This window comes from Thalassophryne amazonica, chromosome 10 (genome assembly GCF_902500255.1).
Source record: "Thalassophryne amazonica chromosome 10, fThaAma1.1, whole genome shotgun sequence".
NCBI classification, from domain to species: Eukaryota; Metazoa; Chordata; class Actinopteri; order Batrachoidiformes; family Batrachoididae; genus Thalassophryne; species Thalassophryne amazonica.
This window is the reverse complement of record NC_047112.1, coordinates 66,771,732-66,791,420: the sequence shown is the minus strand read 5'-3', so window position 1 is coordinate 66,791,420 and position 19,689 is coordinate 66,771,732. Positions and strand designations below refer to the sequence as shown.

Here is a 19,689-nt window from a genome sequence, read left to right as displayed (position 1 = left end):
AACTCAAACATACATACAACCACTGGCAAAAATTATGGAATCACCGGCCTCGGAGGATGTTCATTCAGTTGTTTAATTTTGTAGAAAAAAAGCAGATCACAGACATGACACAAAACTGAAGTCATTTCAAATGGCAACTTTCTGGCTTTAAGAAACACTATAAGAAATCAGGAAAAAAAAATTGTGGCAGTCAGTAACGGTTACTTTTTTAGACCAAGCAGAGGGAAAAAATATGGAATCACTCAATTCTGAGGAAACAATTATGGAATCATGAAAAACAGAACACTCCAACACATCACTAGTATTTTGTTACAATACTCTTCATCAATCTGGCTCCAGCTTTCTCTGATTGCTGTTGCCAGATCAGCTATGCAGGTTGGAGCCTTGTCATGGACCATTTTCTTCAACTTCCACCAAAGATTTTCAATTGGATTAAGACCCGGACTATTTGCAGGCCATGACATTGACCCTATGTGTCTTTTTGCAAGGAATGTTTTCACAGTTTTTGCTCTATGGCAAGATGCATTATCATCTTGAAAAATGATTTTTATCATCCCCAAACATCCTTTCAATTGATGGGATAAGAAAAGTGTCCAAAATATCAATGTGAACTTGTGCATTTATTGATGATGTAATGACAGCCATCTCCCCAGTGCCTTTACCTGACATGCAGCCCCATATCATCAATGACTGTGGAAATTTACATGTTCTCTTCAGGCAGTCATCTTTATAAATGTCATTGGAACGGCACCAAACAAAAGTTCCAGCATCATCACCTTGCCCAATGCAGATTTGAGATTCATCACTGAATATGACTTTCATCCAGTCATCCACAGTCCACGATTGCTTTTCCTTAGCCCATTGTAACCTTGTTTTTTTCTGTTTAGCTGTTAATGATGGCTTTCGTTTAGCTTTTCTGTATGTAAATCCCATTTCCTTTAGGTGGTTTCTTACAGTTCGGTCACAGACGTTGACTCCAGTTTCCTCCCATTCATTCCTCATTTGTTTTGTTGTGCATTTTCGATTTTTGAGACATATTGCTTTAAGTTTTCTGTCTTGACGCTTTGATGTCTTCCTTGGTCTACCAGTATGTTTGCCTTTAACAACCTTCCCATGTTGTTTGTATTTGGTCCAGAGTTTAGACACAGCTGACTGAACAACCAACATCTTTTGCAACATTGCATGATGATTTACCCTCTTTTAAGAGTTTGATAATCCTCTCCTTTGTTTCAATTGACATCTCTCGTGTTGGAGCCATGATTCATGTCAGTCCATTTGGTGCAACAGCTCTCCAAGGTGTGATCACTCCTTTTTAGATGCAGACTAACGAGCAGATCTGATTTGATGCAGGTATTAGTTTTGGGGATGAAAATTTACAGGGTGATTCCATAATTTATTCCTCAGAATTAAGTGAGTCCATATTTTTTTCCCTCTGCTTGGTCTAAAAAAGTAACCGTTACTGACTGCCACAATTATTTTTCCTGATTTCTTATAGAATTTATTAAAGCCAGAAAGTTGCCATTTGAAATGACTTTAGTTTTGTGTCATGTCTGTGATCTGCTTTTTTTCTACAAAATTAAACAACTGAATGAACATCCTCCGAGGCCGGTGATTCCATAATTATTACCAGGGGTTGTATACACACACACGTCCACACAGATAAACGCTCACACACACACACATACACACACACATACACACAAACATAGAAACACGCTCTCTTTCACACACACACACACACACACACACACACACACACACACACACACACACACACACACACACACACACACACACAGACAGGCACCCTAACCCGTTTTCCTGTTTTTTTAAATTAAACAACTGAATGAACATCCTCCGAGGCCGGTGATTCCATAATTATTGCCAGGGGTTGTATCACAGAAAATGACCACACAGAAACACTGAATTTCTTGCCTGCACAAGGAGAGCCATTGGCGAGAACCCCTCCCTCACCGTTTCACCACTCAGCTCTGAAGGGCCCGCCCCCAACTCTCCTGCTTTTATTGAGGCAAAGACACATACAGAAAAATAGCATAAAAACATCTTGGAGTCTCAAAGTCTGTTCTCATACAGATATAACATTATTATGTTTTTTTTCTACAGAGTCAAAACAGGACCGGCTCCGGCTGGCTTTCACAGGGCGCAATGTTCCTGTTCAAGGAAAGTCAGCTAATTAAACGTACTACTGTGCTCAGTAAACAAGATTTATGCTCTCAGACATTTCTCAAGGCAGCAAGAGGGCATTTTACAATTTTTACAATTTTACACAAAATTCACACAAACATACAATGTATATGAAAAATCAGGATAGAGACATTATCATTGGTAACATATACGAGGTCTGTCAGTAAAGTATAGGTCCTTTTTATTTTTTTCTAAAACTATATGGATTTCATTTATATGTTTTTACGTCAGACATGCTTGAACCCTCGTGCACATGCGTGATCGGTGACGTCATTCGCCTGTGAGCACTCCTTGTGGGAGGAGTCGTCCAGCCCCTCGTCGGAATTCCTTTGTCTGAGAAGTTGCTGAGAGACTGGCGCTTTGTTTGATCAAAAATTTTTCTACACCTGTGAGACACATCGAAGTGGACACGGTTCGAAAAATTAAGTGAAAATTTTAACGGCTGATGAGAGATTTTGAGGTGATACTGTCGCTTTAAGGACTTCCCACGGAGCGAGACGTCGTGCAGCACTCCCAGGCGCCATCGTCAGCCTGTTTCAAGCTGAAAACCTCCACATTTCAGGCTGTATTGATCCAGGACGTCGTGAGAGAACAGAGAAGTTTCAGAAGAAGTCGGTTTCAGCATTTTATCCGGATATTCCACTGTTAAAGGAGATTTTTTTAATGAAAGACGTGCGGGCGGATTGCAGCATCGGCTCGCAGCCGCCACGACGCTCCGCCACAGGAAAAGCACCTCCGTTGGAAGCCTTAAGGACAAGTTGGAACATGTCCAGCTGTTAAACAATTTCTCATATGCTCACTCCACTGAAAGCCATCAAAAGCCGCCTGGATTTTACAAATGGTTATCAACACGGAGGTGTTTTTCCTGTGCCGCCGCACCGCACCGGCTGCATCCCGACGCGCGGACAGGCATCGAAAAACTCACGCATGCGCACGAGGGTTCAAGCATGTCTGACGTAAAAACATATGAATGAAATCCATATAGTTTTTGAAAAAAATAAACAGGATCTATACTTTATGGACAGCCCTCGTATTTACAATTTCTAACAGGTTCTGAAAACATTCTGGACTCACACACCATTCCAACTCATTACTTTATTTATTACCACCCTTGAAAAATGTCAGCTACCTATTTTATAAACACGGCCCAATCTAGAGTCCGTGGATCCCCACGGACAATGCACTAGTATATTTTGTAATCTTTGTACATAGGAAAATTGTTTGGTGAAGATCGTCTGATGGCTGTCTTGCACTGAATGGGACTGCATACAATTTTGTTACACTTTTTATATAATGTTAAAAAAGATTCTGATTCTGAAATGAGACTTCAGAAGCCACAACCTGCTTGTTTTGTGTTCCTCATTGTCCTGCAGCATCTCTCCTGAAGTTCTGGTACAGGGAGCTGGAGGAGCCACTGATCCCTCATGAGTATTATGAGCAGTGTATCAGTCACTATGACGACCCCGAGGCTGCTGTCAGTGTTGTTCTGGGCCTGCCACACATCAACAAGTTGGTGCTCTGCTACCTCATCCGCTTCCTCCAGGTACACACTCACAACTCAGTATTCAGCACAGCTTCAGCGTCCTTTCAACCCAGCCACAAGTAACTAATGTCCTCCAGGACAAAACCCCCCACAGAAACAACATGGGAAAGAAAAGAGACATGAAGGTGCAACTGGCAGACACATTCAAAGCTACAGCTGTTTTGTTTGTTGTTTTAAAACTAAATATCAGTTTTACAGTGATGCAATTTGTAGTTCCTGGTTCCCAGCAACTCCCTGCCGATTTGGAACCCGACTAGTCAGATTCACCTCATGTTCAGACCAGCTTGATTTCATTTTCTGTCCTCAGGCATTATACACGCACCTGGCCTCAGGTATTATACACTCACCTGCCCTCAGGCATTATATGCTCAGCTGCCCTCAGGCATTATACACTCACCTGCCCTCAAGCATTATACACGCACCTGCCCTCAAGCATTATACACTCACCTGCCCTCAAGCATTATATGCTCAGCTGCCCTCAGGCATTATACACTCACCTGCCCTCAGGCATTATATGCTCAGCTGCCCTCAGGCATTATACACGCACCTGCCCTCAGGCATTATACACGCACCTGCCCTCAGGCATTATACACTCACCTGCCCTCAAGCATTATACACGCACCTGCCCTCAAGCATTATATGCTCAGCTGCCCTCAGGCATTATACACTCACCTGCCCTCAGGCATTATATGCTCACCTGCCCACAGGCATTATACACGCACCTGCCCTCAGGCATTATACACGCACCTGGCCTCAGGTATTATACACTCACCTGCCCTCAGGCATTATATGCTCAGCTGCCCTCAGGCATTATACACTCACCTGCCCTCAAGCATTATACACGCACCTGCCCTCAAGCATTATACACTCACCTGCCCTCAAGCATTATATGCTCAGCTGCCCTCAGGCATTATACACTCACCTGCCCTCAGGCATTATATGCTCAGCTGCCCTCAGGCATTATACACTCACCTGCCCTCAAGCATTATACACGCACCTGCCCTCAAGCATTATACACGCACCTGCCCTCAGGCATTATACACTCACCTGCCCTCAGGCATTATACACTCACCTGCCCTCAAGCATTATACACGCACCTGCCCTCAGGCATTATACACGCACCTGCCCTCAGGCATTATACACTCACCTGCCCTCAGGCATTATACACTCACCTGCCCTCAGGCATTAAACACTCACCTGCCCTCAGGCATTATACACACCCCTGCCTGCAGGCATTATACACTCAACTGTCCTCAGGCATTATACATGCACCTGCTTTAGGCATTATACACACACCTGCTGCAGGCATTATACATGCACCTGCCCTCAGCTGGCGGTGTACTGGCATCTTCAGCATCCTCTGGTGTTCTCAGTGATTTTGTGCTGGCACAAGGAATGCAGAACAGACTCCGCCCCCGTCTAACAAGGATTTTAAGAACTGAGGTTAAAGAACTTTGGACTCACCTTGATATTTGTTGTTTACATTGATGTCATTTGTAAATCCAGTTCTGTTTCAGGATGTACTGGCCATGTGTGACCTTCTGGAGTAGGAAGAGGTGCGTAGTGCTCTCTGGCACCTAGGCTGAGGGCTGTCTGAACCACAACCCACATCTTGACAACATTTTCAAGGTTCTGCTTTAGCTCTACCCTTTATATGAGACACAAGGAAGACAGTTGTCTGGTCAGCAGCCAATAGCAGTCTTATCATCCACTTCTAATTTCTGAGCATCAGTGTTAACTTAGAATGGTATTGTGGTGCAAGTGGAGCTTTATATTTGATTTCCTCACCATATGTCCATAGTATTGCAACTTGTAAGTCCTTTATTTCCATGTTTATGACTTTCAGTTTGCAGACAAGTTCATTCCCTTACCATGCTGCCCATGTGGCTTTAACAATCATCCACTTCTCTGTGGAGTAGGACCGTCATTCTCCCATCTGCCGGATCACAAAGGACTTTTCATCAGCTATAAGGAAGGTGTCATATTCAACACCCCAGGAAGAGAGGTGGTGCAATGAAGTTAGTGTATTGGATTGGTTCATCAGCTTCTGTACCCATGCAGCATGTGGTGCGTACCTTAACCTCTCACCTATGGGCATTCCCCAAACGGCTTCTCTTATTGACACCTTCATACATGGTCCCTCAGAGCCCTCATCCCATTCCTTCCTACCTCAAGTGAATCCCACAGCACCCTCTTGCTCCGGGGAGGAGCCAATGCAGGTGGAGGACTCCTGTGTCTCTCGTAGGAACATCAGCATCATCTTCGGGATAGACTCTGTATCTACTGTAGCAGGCAAGGGCTTTTCATTGCAGCCTGCCTGGTAAACCACTCCTCAGGGAATGCAGAATGCATGATAAGTCATTCCCCTGCATTGTCCTCTCCCACAGGTCCTTTGATTCTGTCACAAATGCTGGCTTTCTATGGGCCACTGGAAGTGGCTGTCCTTGTAGACTCTAAGGCAGATGAGTGCTTCATAGAATGGGCTCTGTTCCAGCAGTTGGTCATACCAGTGAAGACTCTCTAAGAACCACTGCTGGCTAGAGATTTAGATGGTTTACTTTGTCTTGTCACCCACCAGATTGCATCTGTTCAGCTTCAAATTGCAGGTAACACAGTGATCTCCGACAGCTCCTCGTGATTGACTCATCCAGTAATCCTGGAGTGTGTCCATCTTCAGAGACATGATGCATAAATTGAATTGTCCTTTTGTATCATTGGGTGAGGGTCACAGTATGGTGTGTCATATCTGTCCTTTGCTTCTTCATCTGAGCGTACTTGACCCAAGCAGCCGCACCATTTTCTCAGGCATTCCATCTAAATACGAGGTCTGTCCATAAAGTATAGGTCCTTTTTATTTTTTTCAAAAACTATATGGATTTCATTCATATGTTTTTACGTCAGACATGCTTGAACCCTCGTGCGCATGCGTGAGTTTTTCCACGCCTGTCGGTGACGTCATTCGCCTGTGAGCACTCCTTGTGGGAGGAGTCGTCCAGCCCCTCGACGGAATTCCTTTGTCTGAGAAGTTGCTGAGAGACTGGCGCTTTGTTTGATCAAAATTTTTTCTAAACCTGTGAGACACATCGAAGTGGACATGGTTCGAAAAATTAAGCTGGTTTTCAGTGAAAATTTTAACGGCTGATGAGAGATTTTGAGGTGACACTGTCGCTTTAAGGACTTCCCACTGTGCGAGACGTCGCACAGCGCTCTCAGGCGGCGTCATCAGCCTGTTTCAAGCTGAAAACCTCCACATTTCAGGCTCTATTGATCCAGGACATCGTGAGAGAACAGAGAAGTTTCAGAAGAAGTCGGTTTCAGCATTTTATCCGGATATTCCACTGTTAAAGGAGATTTTTTTAATGAAAGACATGCGGACGGGTCCGCGCGTCGGCTCACAGCCGCTGCGACGCTCCGCCACAGGACAAACACCTCTGTTGGAAGCCTTAAGGACAAGTTGGAACATGTCCAGCTGTTAAACAATTTCTCATATACTCACTCCACTGAAAGCCATCAAAAGCCGCCTGGATTTTACAAATGGTTACCAACACGGAGGTGTTTTTCCTGTGCCGCCGGACCTATACTTTATGGACAGCCCTCGTATGTAAAAGTCAAGCCACATCCTTGACACTTCACTGTTACTGCAATTGGGCCATTGACTACTTTCTAATACAACACTCCCCAGGGGATGGCTTTATTTGCTGTTAAGCCCCTGTCACAGTGACATATTCGTAGAGCTGCTCATTGCGGCGTTGTGTTTCATTTAAATACGCCCGAAATGCGCGCGTACTCAGCCTTTTTCAGTGTTTGTTCATACTTGCAGCTACGTGTGTTCACGTTTTAATGTGTGCACACAGTCGCGTGTACCATACCGCTATTAAACCAGTTCAGTGCTATTTTCTGCCTCCGTGGAAGTGCGCTCTGTTCTCTACTGCATGGTGTGGTGCGGCTCAAAAACAGAGTCATTACCTCCGCCAAGGAGGTTATGTTTTCGGTTGCGTTTGTTTGTTTGTTTGTCTGTCTTTCAGCAGGATAACTCAAAAAGTTTTGAACGGATTTTGATGAAATTTTGTGGAGTGGTTGGAAATGACAAGAGGAACAAGTGATTCAATTTTAGTGGTGATCCGAATCACGATGCTAACATGTTAGCATGTCTACGGCATTTTCAATGTTAAAAGTTAGCATTAAGCAGTTGCAGCTCTCATCACGTTCGGGTGCATTTGTTTTCAAATTGTAATATTTCTTAAATTTATTTTTGTTTATATATTAATAATCTAATGATTATTATATACAATTTTAGAGAAAGAGACAAAAAGAAATAGATCACTGTGCCAAGGAGGGAATCTCTTTAGGGTCAGTGACCCTATGGCCTTGTTTAGAAAAGTGTTTCATAAATGTTAAAAAATTCATATATTTGCAGTTTAGTTGAATAATAAATTGAATTTTGTCTCTTATTTGTTTTTGTCTATAAGCACATGCAATATCAATATCAGTGCTCAGATGACAGTAGCTTCTGGGAAAGGTGCAAGTTGCAATAAACTGTGATGCCAAGCGCTAAGAATACATGCTATCCAGTCACAGCAGATGAAACTTTTTTTACTACTGAGCAAACATCATTAGACTTTCTTAGGTTCAATGATTCCACGACGTGTAGTAGATGTTATGGTGTCAGTGACCCCATGGCCTTGGCGGAGGTTTGCACTCTCTGAGTGCTTCTAGTTTAACATTATTATTTTTTTTTTTAAATTTTTTTAATGCAGCGAGTGCGAGTTTATTTTAAAGAGTCACAGCTCTTTTCAGCTTTTTTTTTTTTTTGAACTTTATTGTCATTTCAAAGACGATAACAATAACATTGTCCTGAGACTGGGCATCACATAAAAATACATACAATTAAAAATCGAAAACAAAGGTGTAGGCTTATGCTCTATTTAAGAAAGTCAATAATCGGCCCCCATCTTCTATCGAAGACCGGAGCCTTTAAATGAAGTTGAGCTGTCAACCGCTCCATCATATACATATGTTTGATTTTTTGAGTCCATTGTTCAACTGTGGGAGATTCCGGTTTCAACCAATAAATTGTGATCATTTTTCTTGCGGTCATCAAAAGAAGGTGAAGCAGAAGTTTTTGATCCTGAGAAAAGTTGTCTGGAAAAACATCCAATAAGAAAATAATAGGGTCCAGAGAGATGCTCACTTTCATTAAATTCTCCACATTGCTTTTAATATTTTTCCAGTAGTTCTGTATATTGGGACAGTCCTAGAAGATGTGAGTTTGGTCACCCACAAACCCACAATTTCTCCAGCACTTGTTATTGACATTTACTTGGAAGTGGAAGGACTTCAATGGTGTTCTGAAAAATCAAATTTTCATCTTCCAGTCTGTATGTTTTGTGATGTAACTTCTTATTTGTAAATACCTATAAAAATCGCTTGTTGGTAACTCAAATTTAGCTTTTAGTTGTGCAAAACTTTTCATAACATTTCCATCAAATAACTGATTCAGTGTGATGAGTCCCCTCTTGGCCCACCCACGAAAACCACTATCTAATAAGGAAGGAAAAAAACTCAATATTTCCACTAATGGGCATAGCTCATGAGAGGACAACCTTTCCCTTTAACTGCATTTGAATCCTATTCCAAATTCTTAAGGTATGTTTGACCCAAATATTTGTAATTTTAATTTTTTACATTGCCTGCATGCTGAGAAATGGAAGTTGTGCGAGGGAAAATCCTGGTACAGAATATTCTTCCATAGAGACCCATTGCTTCTCTGGATCACTAATGATCCATGCCACCTGTTGTGTGGGCCGCTGAAGAGGAGGTACTGCTGGCCCACCACCACCAGAGGGCGCCCTGCCTGGAGTGCGGGCTCCAGGCACCAGAGGGCGCTGCCGCCTGATGAGAGCAGCTAGGGTGACAGCTGTCACCCATTACTGGACACAGCTGACTCCACTCAGCACGGAGGTATATCATCAGGACGGCGTCTCCACCTCAGTGCCGAGATATCGCCTTGAGATAGAGGTAACATTCTCTGCAGCATATTCTGTGTTAAATTGATAAACTTGTTAAACCTTTCAGGACAGCTGACTACCGCAGGCCGAGTGATTAGATAAGTACTCACCTTCCTGCTTTTTTGGGACGAGAGGTGGAGGCAGCTTCTCCCCTCTCCGTGTTATTGGGTGCAGCCGCATCCACACCTGTGTGTTGTTGCTCTCTCTTGCCAGCAGTACCGGATCCGACGAGCGGAGGCAGTGGCCACCTGGGAATTCGGGACTTGGCGGTTCCAGTACTTCCAGGGTTCGGTGGCAGAGGAGATCTGGATGGTTCCGGTTCGACCTGGACGGACGTCCCCTACCTTCGAGCCTGCCCACACGACACCAGCAGAATTCGGCTTAACCCCAAATTATTGATTGTTGTATTGGTTGTGCTCGTTTCACAATAGTAAAACTTGTTATTTATCTTCTCCATTGTCCGTTCATTTGCGCCCCCTGTTGTGGGTCCGTGTTCCTACACTTTCACAACAGGATATCTCGGCCAGCGTCATGGATCCCGAGGGGCGTCAACCGGCTGTTGAACGGCCAATGGAAGAACAGGGAGCGTCGGCGTCTTCGGGAGGGGTAATCGGTGAGTTGCAGCGGATCCTCACCGCTTTCACCACTCGGATGGATTTAATGACCGAGCAGAACGTTCTCCTAAACCGCAGGGTGGAGGCTCTCGCCGCACAAGTGGAAGCACGCCCTTCGGGCGCCGCTGCGGCTCTCCCTCCCGATGACCCTGCGCGTAATAGTGACGTTCCACTGGTCGTTCAACGGCCCCTCCCTCCGTCCCCAGAAGCATACATAAGCCCTCCAGAACCGTACGGAGGCTGTGTGGAGACGTGCGCGGATTTTTTGATGCAGTGTTTGCTCGTCTTCGCACAGTGTCCCATGATGTACGCGACTGACGCTAGCAAAGTAGCTTATGTAATAAACCTGCTTCGCGGGGAGGCACGCGCTTGGGCTACAGCGCTCTGGGAGCAGAACTCACGGCTCCTTCATACATACGATGGGTTTGTGCGGGAGCTCAGAACGGTGTTCGATCATCCCAACAGAGGAGAGACCGCTTCAACCGCGCTACTGTCAATAAGACAGGGGCGTCGGAGCGCAGCTGCCTATGCAGTCGCCTTCCGCATCGCGGCGGCGAGATCCGGCTGGAATAGCACTGCCCTCCGCGCCGCCTTTGTAAACGGACTGTCACTGGTCCTAAAAGAGCACCTGGTGGCGAAGGACGAACCGCGGGATTTAGATGGGCTCATCGATCTAGTCATACGACTCGACAACCGGCTAGAGGAACGCCGTCGGGAACAAGGCGAAGGGCGTGGCCAGGCACGCGTCGTCCCTCTCCCTTCCGGTTCCGACCGAGCTCCGCCCTCCCCACGCTCCTCTGTTCCTGCGCTCCGTGCGCCTACGGCTCCCCCTGCTGACGAAGCTATGGACACGAGCAGGGCAACATTTAGGGCACCTGGAGCACAAAGGAGGCGGGCCTATGGAGCTTGTTTTGTTTGTGGCTCGAGTGAGCATCTCGCAAACGACTGCCCCGAGCGGTTAAACTCCAACGCCCGCCCCTAGAGACTGGGCCAGGGGTGGGCCGAAACATTCACGTGGGACACACCCACATTGCTACACGACTCCCAGTCACGATCCTGTTTGAGGATTCAACCCTGAAGGCCCCAGCACTGGTGGACACGGGCTCTGAGGGGAATCTGCTAGACAGTAGATGGGCCAGGGAGATAGGGCTCCCTCTGGTGGCTCTTACCTCGCCGGTGCAGGTTCGGGCACTAGATGGCTCCCTACTCCCACCAATCACGCATAAGACACCTCCAGTAACTCTGGTGGTGTCAGGTAACCACCGGGAGGTGATCGAGTTCTTTGTGACTCAGGCCACCTCCCGTGTGGTTTTGGGTTTTCCCTGGATGCTAAAACACAATCCCCGGATCGATTGGCCGTCCGGGGTAGTGGTTCAGTGGAGCGAAACCTGCCATCGGGAGTGTCTAGGTTCCTCGGTTCCTCCCGGCTCCCAAGCTAAGGAGGAGGTCCGAGTCCCGCCCAATCTGAAGGCGGTGCCGGCGGAGTACCATGACCTCGCTGACGTGTTCAGCAAGGATCTGGCTCTCACGCTTCCTCCCCACCGCCCATATGATTGTGCCATTGATTTGGTTCCAGGCAGTGAGTTCCCGTCCAGTAGGCTGTACAACCTCTCACGGCCGGAGCGTGAATCAATGGAGACCTACATCCGGGACTCATTAGCTGCCGGGTTGATCCGGAATTCCACCTCTCCGATGGGTGCTGGTTTCTTTTTTGTGGGAAAAAAGGATGGCGGGCTTCGTCCATGCATTGATTATAGGGGGTTGAACGAAATCACGGTTCGCAATCGATACCCGTTGCCCTTGTTGGATTCAGTGTTCACCCCCTTGCATGGAGCCAAAATCTTCACCAAGCTTGATCTTAGGAATGCGTATCATTTGGTTCGGATCCGGAAGGGAGACGAATGGAAGACGGCATTTAACACCCCGTTAGGTCATTTTGAGTACCTGGTCATGCCGTTCGGTCTCACTAATGCTCCCGCGACTTTCCAAGCGTTAGTAAACGATGTCTTGCGGGACTTCCTGCACCGGTTCGTCTTCGTGTATCTGGACGATATACTCATTTTTTCCCCGGATCCTGAGACTCATGTCCGGCATGTCCGTCAGGTCCTGCAGCGGTTGTTGGAGAACCGCCTGTTTGTGAAGGGCGAGAAGTGTGAATTCCACCGCACTTCTTTGTCCTTCCTGGGGTTTATCATCTCCTCCAACTCCGTCGCCCCTGATCCGGCCAAGGTTGCGGCGGTGAGAGATTGGCCCCAACCCACAAGCCGTAGGAAGCTGCAACAGTTCCTCGGCTTTGCTAATTTCTACAGGAGGTTCATTAAGGGCTACAGTCAGGTAGTTAGCCCCCTGACAGCCCTGACCTCACCAAAAGTCCCCTTCACCTGGTCGGATCGGTGCGAAGCCGCGTTCAAGGAGTTGAAACGGCGCTTCTCGTCTGCACCAGTTCTGGTGCAGCCCGATCCTAGCCGCCAGTTAGTGGTTGAAGTGGATGCCTCGGACTCAGGGATAGGAGCGGTGCTCTCCCAGAGCGGGAAGACCGATAAGGTTCTTCACCCGTGTGCCTATTTTTCCCGCAGGTTGACCCCCGCTGAACGGAACTATGACGTCGGCAATCGGGAACTCCTAGCTGTGAAAGAGGCCCTCGAAGAGTGGAGACATCTGTTGGAGGGAACAGCCGTGCCATTCACGGTTTTCACTGACCATCGGAACCTGGAGTACATCAGGACCGCCAAGCGGCTGAACCCCAGGCAAGCCCGCTGGTCACTGTTCTTTGGCCGTTTTGACTTCCGGATTACCTACCGTCCCGGGACCAAGAATCAAAGATCGGATGCATTGTCCCGGGTGCACGAAGACGAAGTCAAAACGGAACCGTCGGATCCCCCGGATCCCATCATCCCGGAGTCCGCTATCGTGGCCGCCCTCACCTGGGACGTGGAGAAGACCGTCCGGGAGGCCCTGACCCGTGACCCGGACCCCGGAAACGGACCAAAGAACAGACTATACGTCCCACCAGAAGTTAGGGCTGCAGTCCTGGACTTCTGTCACGGTTCTAAACTCTCCTGTCACCCTGGGGTGCGAAGGACCGTGACAGTCGTCCGGCAACGCTTCTGGTGGGCATCCCTGGAGGCCGACGTCCGGGACTACGTCCAGGCCTGTACCACCTGCGCCAGGGGCAAGGCCGACCACAGAAAGACCTCAGGGCTGCTACAGCCACTGCCCATGCCTCATCGCCCCTGGTCCCACATCGGCCTGGACTTTGTCACGGGTCTCCCGCCGTCCCAGGGAAACACCGTCGTCTTCACGATAGTGGACCGTTTCTCCAAGGCGGCCCACTTCGTGGCCCTCCCGAAGCTCCCAACGGCCCAGGAGACAGCGGACCTCCTGGTCCACCACGTCGTCCGTCTGCATGGTATACCATCAGACATCGTCTCCGATCGCGGTCCCCAGTTTACCTCACACGTTTGGAGGAGCTTCTGCCGGGAACTGGGGGCCACGGTCAGCCTTTCGTCCGGGTATCACCCCCAGACCAACGGGCAAGCAGAGCGGGCCAACCAAGAATTGGAGCAGACACTACGCTGTGTGACTGCCGCGCACCCGATGGCCTGGAGTACCCACCTGGCCTGGATCGAGTACGCCCACAACAGCCAAGTGTCATCAGCCACGGCCTCTCCCCGTTTGAGGTGTGCTTGGGGTATCAGCCCCCCTTGTTTCCGGTGGTCGAGGGAGAGGTCGGTGTGCCCTCGGTCCAGGCCCACCTACGGAAGTGCCGTCGGGTGTGGCGTGCCGCCCGCTCTGCTTTGTTGAAGGCCCGGACGAGGGCGAAGACACATGCAGACCGGTGGCGGGCCCCGGCCCCCACGTATCGTCCTGGGCAGGAAGTGTGGTTGTCCACCAAGGACATTCCCCTTCAAGTGGACTCCCCCAAGCTCCAAGAACGATACATCGGTCCCTTCAAGATCCTCAAAGTCATCAATCCCGCCGCAGTGAGGCTTCAGCTTCCGGCCTCGCTGCGGATTCACCCAGTGTTTCATGTCTCCCGGATAAAACCCCATCACACCTCACCCCTCTGCACCCCGGGTCTGGCACCACCTCCTGCCCGGATCGTCGACGGGGAACCGGCTTGGACCGTGCGCCGGCTCCTCGATGTCCGTCGAATGGGCCGGGGTTTTCAGTACCTGGTGGACTGGGAGGGGTACGGCCCCGAAGAACGCTCCTGGGTGAAGAAGGGCTTCATCCTGGACCCGGCCCTCCTGGCCGACTTCTACCGTCGCCATCCGGACAAGCCCGGTCGTGCGCCAGGAGGCGCCCATTGAGGGGGGGGTCCTGTTGTGTGGGCCGCTGAAGAGGAGGTACTGCTGGCCCACCACCACCAGAGGGCGCCCTGCCTGGAGTGCGGGCTCCAGGCACCAGAGGGCGCTGCCGCCTGATGAGAGCAGCTAGGGTGACAGCTGTCACCCATTACTGGACACAGCTGGCTCCACTCAGCACGGAGGTATATCATCAGGACGGCGTCTCCACCTCAGTGCCGAGATATCGCCTTGAGATAGAGGTAACATTCTCTGCAGCATATTCTGTGTTAAATTGATAAACTTGTTAAACCTTTCAGGACAGCTGACTACCGCAGGCCGAGTGATTAGATAAGTACTCACCTTCCTGCTTTTTTGGGACGAGAGGTGGAGGCAGCTTCTCCCCTCTCCGTGTTATTGGGTGCAGCCGCATCCACACCTGTGTGTTGTTGCTCTCTCTTGCCAGCAGTACCGGATCCGACGAGCGGAGGCAGTGGCCACCTGGGAATTCGGGACTTGGCGGTTCCAGTACTTCCAGGGTTCGGTGGCAGAGGAGATCTGGATGGTTCCGGTTCGACCTGGACGAACGTCCCCCTACCTTCGAGCCTGCCCACACGACACCAGCAGAATTCGGCTTAACCCCAAATTATTGATTGTTGTATTGGTTGTGCTCGTTTCACAATAGTAAAACTTGTTATTTATCTTCTCCATTGTCCGTTCATTTGCGCCCCCTGTTGTGGGTCTGTGTTCCTACACTTTCACAACACCACCATAGCTTTAATTTAATACAGTCTGAAGTTAGGCAGATTTAATCCTCCATTTTCCTTAGGAGTCATTAAAATTTTAAGACGTACTCGTGGTCTTTTGTTCTGCCAAATAAATTTTAAAATTAATTTATTCAATAATTTAAAAGTGGATTGTGGGATTAAAACAGGGAAGTTTTGGAACAGAAATAATAGTCTAGGAAGAATATTCATTCTTATACATTCAATTCTCCACAGGAGAGAGAGCAGTAGTACATCCCATCTGTTTAAGTCCATCTTAATTTCTTTCAGCAATTTATCATAGTTAGATGAGAATAACTGTATGGTCTTAGATGTGAGAATTACTCCTAAGTATCTGAACCCTTCTTTGGAGTGTCTAAATGAAACCAGATTATTCAATTATGATGGCCAATCCCCTGAAATCATTAAAGCTTCCGACTTGTTAGTATTGATTTTATAACCTGATACCAACCTATACTCTTCAAGACTATGGAGCAGAGCAGGAACAGAAATGATAGGATTCTCCAGGAATAACAAAATGTCATCTGCAAAAAGCGACAGTTTATGGATCTTATAAGTTCGGCTAATGGCTCTATATACAGAGCAAATAAAGAGGGAGAATTTCACCCTGCCTAGTGCCGCGTCCCAATGAAAAAAAAATCAAAGCAATGACCATTGACCCTCACTCGTGACCTTGGATTCTTATAAAAAGTCTGGACCCATTTTATGAACACCTCATTGAAGCCCATGTATCTTAGTGTCTGCTGTAGAAAGTCCCAGTCTACCCGATCAAATGCCTTCTCAGCATCCAAGCTGAGAAGCATTGATGGGGTGTTTCTTTTCTGTGCAACTATTTGGACGTTTAAAGCTCTTCGAACATTATCAGTTCCATGTCTCTGGGCGATAAAGCCAGTTTGATCAGGTTTCACAAGCTTCCTAATATACTTTTGTATTCTGTTTGCGATAATGGCAGTAAGTATTTTAAGGTCCACGCACAGGAGGCTGATGGGTCGATAAGATGTACACAGAGTCGGGTCTTTACCATCTTTGTGGATGACGCTTATAATAGCTTCAGACCATGACTGAGGAGGATCACCCTCTGAAAGTGCATATTTATACACTTTATCCAAAAGTGGGACAAGCTCTTGGACCAGTACTTTGTAATATTCTCCTGGAAAACCGTCCACCCCTGAGGATTTATTGTTCTTAAGTTTTAGAATAGAATTTTTAATTTCTTCTCTTGCATTTGGACCTGTTATTGCATTAGCCTCCTCCTCGGTCAGTTTGTTAAGATTTATTGAATTTAGGAAGGTCTCAACTTTATCCCCTTTATTTTGACAGCTTTCTTCCTTGTACAGTTCTTGATAGTACATGGCAAACGCATTTGCCACATCCTTGGGCTGAAATATCATATCCCCAGACTTTGGGCATTTAACTTTATGAACTGCTCTGCTTGATTGCGATTTTCGCAGCTGAAATGCCAACAACTGACTGGCCCTGTTATCAAACTCAGAATATTTTTGGTTTGTGATTCGGAGCTGTCCCTCTACTTTATATGTTAGTAAATCGTTTAATTTCTGTCTATTTTCTTTTAGCATATTAAGTGTGTCTTTGTTTTGTGTTATTTGGTATATTACCTCTAAGTTTTTAATTTTACTTTCCAATTTTAACTGCTCTGCAAGCCTCTCTCTTTTTATTTTAGATGAGATTGAAATTATATTTCCCCTTAGAACACTTTTAGCCCCCTCCCATATCATTTGTCATTAAATTGAATATACTCTATTAACCCCTTTTTAATTGTCTGTAAAACCATTTCATTATTTAGAATAGATACATTTGCTCTCCAGTATTTAAAAATATTATTTGAACCCATCCTTATTTTTAAGGAGACTGGAGCATGATCTGAGATGGTAATTGCTTCTATATCACATTGGGTTGCTCTGTAGAAGTCCGCTCCTGACATCAGAAACATGTCTAACCTTGAGTGGCTGCCATGAACCTGTGAGAAAAAACTAAAATCTTTTTCCCTGGCATGCAGATGGCGCCACACATCTACCAAACCCAACTCATCCTTCAGTGCGCAAAGTGTGTGAGATTTTCTGGACTTTGGACCAAAGTCAGCAGGTAGTCGGTCTATAGACGCTTGCAAAACGCAGTTGAAATCACCCCCTATAAGAATAATTCCCTCTGCTTTATCTGCTATAAAGGATGCAATATTTTTAAAGAAATTTGGGCAATCCTCATTTGGAGCATACAGATTAAGTAGTGTAATTTTAATGCCCCCCACACAGCCAGTCACCATTACATATCTCCCCTCCTTGTCACTGAAGGTTTCCTCATGACAAAAATATATGGACTTGTTGAAAAGTATTGCGACACCCCTTTTCCTCCCGCTTTGATATGATGAGCTGTATTGCTGGTCTACCCACTCTCTTCTCAACTTTATATGTTCTTTTTCTGAAAGGTGTGTTTCCTGGAGCATCGCCACAGCACAATTAAGTTTTCTTAGCTGATTTAACACTTTTTTTCTTTTAATTGGGTTACCCAAGCCCTTAACGTTATAAGTAACACAGATTATATCAGTCATTAAATGTTATGCCAAATATTTTGTAATTTGTACCCTATCTTGTTTCACCCACCCATACACAAACAATTCACATAAAGAATCATTGCTTATAACAGAATAATGGCCCAATTTGAGTCTCAGGACAAAATGAACAGTATGTGCTTCCACATACCCGACTGGATCAACCTGAATTATTAATATATACAAACTCTAGCGCTCAAACCTGATTAAGTCAGAAAAGACCCAACCCCCGACCTATCCTGGGCGGAGGATGGTGACTGGTCCTCCGAGGAGAAAAGGCACAACGTGTGCGCTGTCGCTGTCGCTTCCAGAGTATTTTGGAGCGACTTTACCTGTGGATTGGTGGCACTCCACTCTCTGTTTCTCACGTCCCGTCCATGCTGAAAATATTCACTTTTCTCTCCTAATGTGTACTGGTTAAATCAGTCAGATGAACGCGGCCGGAGTGTAAATCAGCCCTCAGTATTAAAGAAAGTCTTGATCTCGGTGTGGGAGAGAACCACTGGGCCCCGACTTGCTCTCCTTCCTGCGGTGCTCCACCCGTCTCGGGACAGCTCCGTTTCCAGCAGCTCCCGTTCATTCCCTCGTGCGTGTATCCCCAGCTTCTCAAGTGCCAGCAAAGCATCAGTCAGTGTGGGGTAGGTCTTCACGCCGTCCTCCATGAATACTCTGAGCTGTGTGGGGAAAATACACTTTGCTCTGATGTTCTTCAGTTTTAGCTGCTTTACTGTGACCCGCACCAGCACTCTCTTTTTCTGCAACTCGGGAGAGAAATCGTGGTCAAAGTAGATTTGTCTTCCATTGTACATGACTTTTCTCTGCTCCCAGGCCTGTCGTAACACGGTTTCTTTGACTGAGAAGTCCAAAAATCTGACAACCAGAGAGCGCGGGGCAGCTTCAGGGCTCCATGGCTTACCGGCAGGGGCCCTGTGGGCCCTCTCTATGACAATGTTAAGGTCAGGGGGGAGGCAAAGAGCGGATTTAAGCAGCTCATGTATGAAAAGCTTGATGTCTCTTCCCTCACTGTCTTCAGCCACTTGATAAATTCTTATATTATTACGCCTCAGTCGATTTTGCATCTCATCATATCTTGCAGTCAAATCCATTTCTCTGTGCAGCAGATAATGAAGTGCTCGCTCATGGCGTTTAGCAGTGGCTTCCTGGGCGCTAATGCGGTCCTCCGCTTCTGCAGTTCGCTTCTGCAATTCTGTGAAATCTTTTAGATCGGAAAATGACGTCTCCAGTCTTGTCAAGGAAAGTTGTGTCTGCGTGTGGCCCTCTTGGTTGTCTTTCCTTAGTTTCTCAAGTTCAGCCAGTATTTTTGACTCAGAGTCACGGATGTTAGCATTAGCAACTGTAGGCTCGCTCGGTGTTTGCATCAGCGTGAGCTGTTTCAAATTGTCACCTTTCTCCTTGGCAGAATCCTGCCTAGTTTGTCCTTTAACTCTCAAAGATGATGCCATGTCTATTTAGTAAAAAGAGAAAAGAAATGCCGAGTAATTTGCTGATTTAGTTAGGAAATAAACTAATCTGGACGGAGCGTGTCTTCTAGGCTGCAGCCAACATGGAGTCACCGGAAGCTTCCCCCCTCTTTTCAGCTTTGATCAGACTGATCGATCAGGGCATTTGATGAGCGCACCGACATGCAGCGAATGCGCGTTTATTTTAAAGAGTCACAGCTC

The 19,689-nt window shown here is 47.0% G+C and overlaps 1 protein-coding gene across 1 annotated transcript in view; it reads left to right on the top strand.

The window, feature by feature from the left end:
• arhgap39 (Rho GTPase activating protein 39) overlaps positions 1-19,689 on the top strand; it is a 178,249-nt gene that overhangs the window by 145,469 nt on the left and 13,091 nt on the right. The window contains 1 exon segment of the mRNA XM_034180178.1: positions 3,579-3,748. Coding sequence (XP_034036069.1) covers positions 3,579-3,748 — 170 coding nt within the window.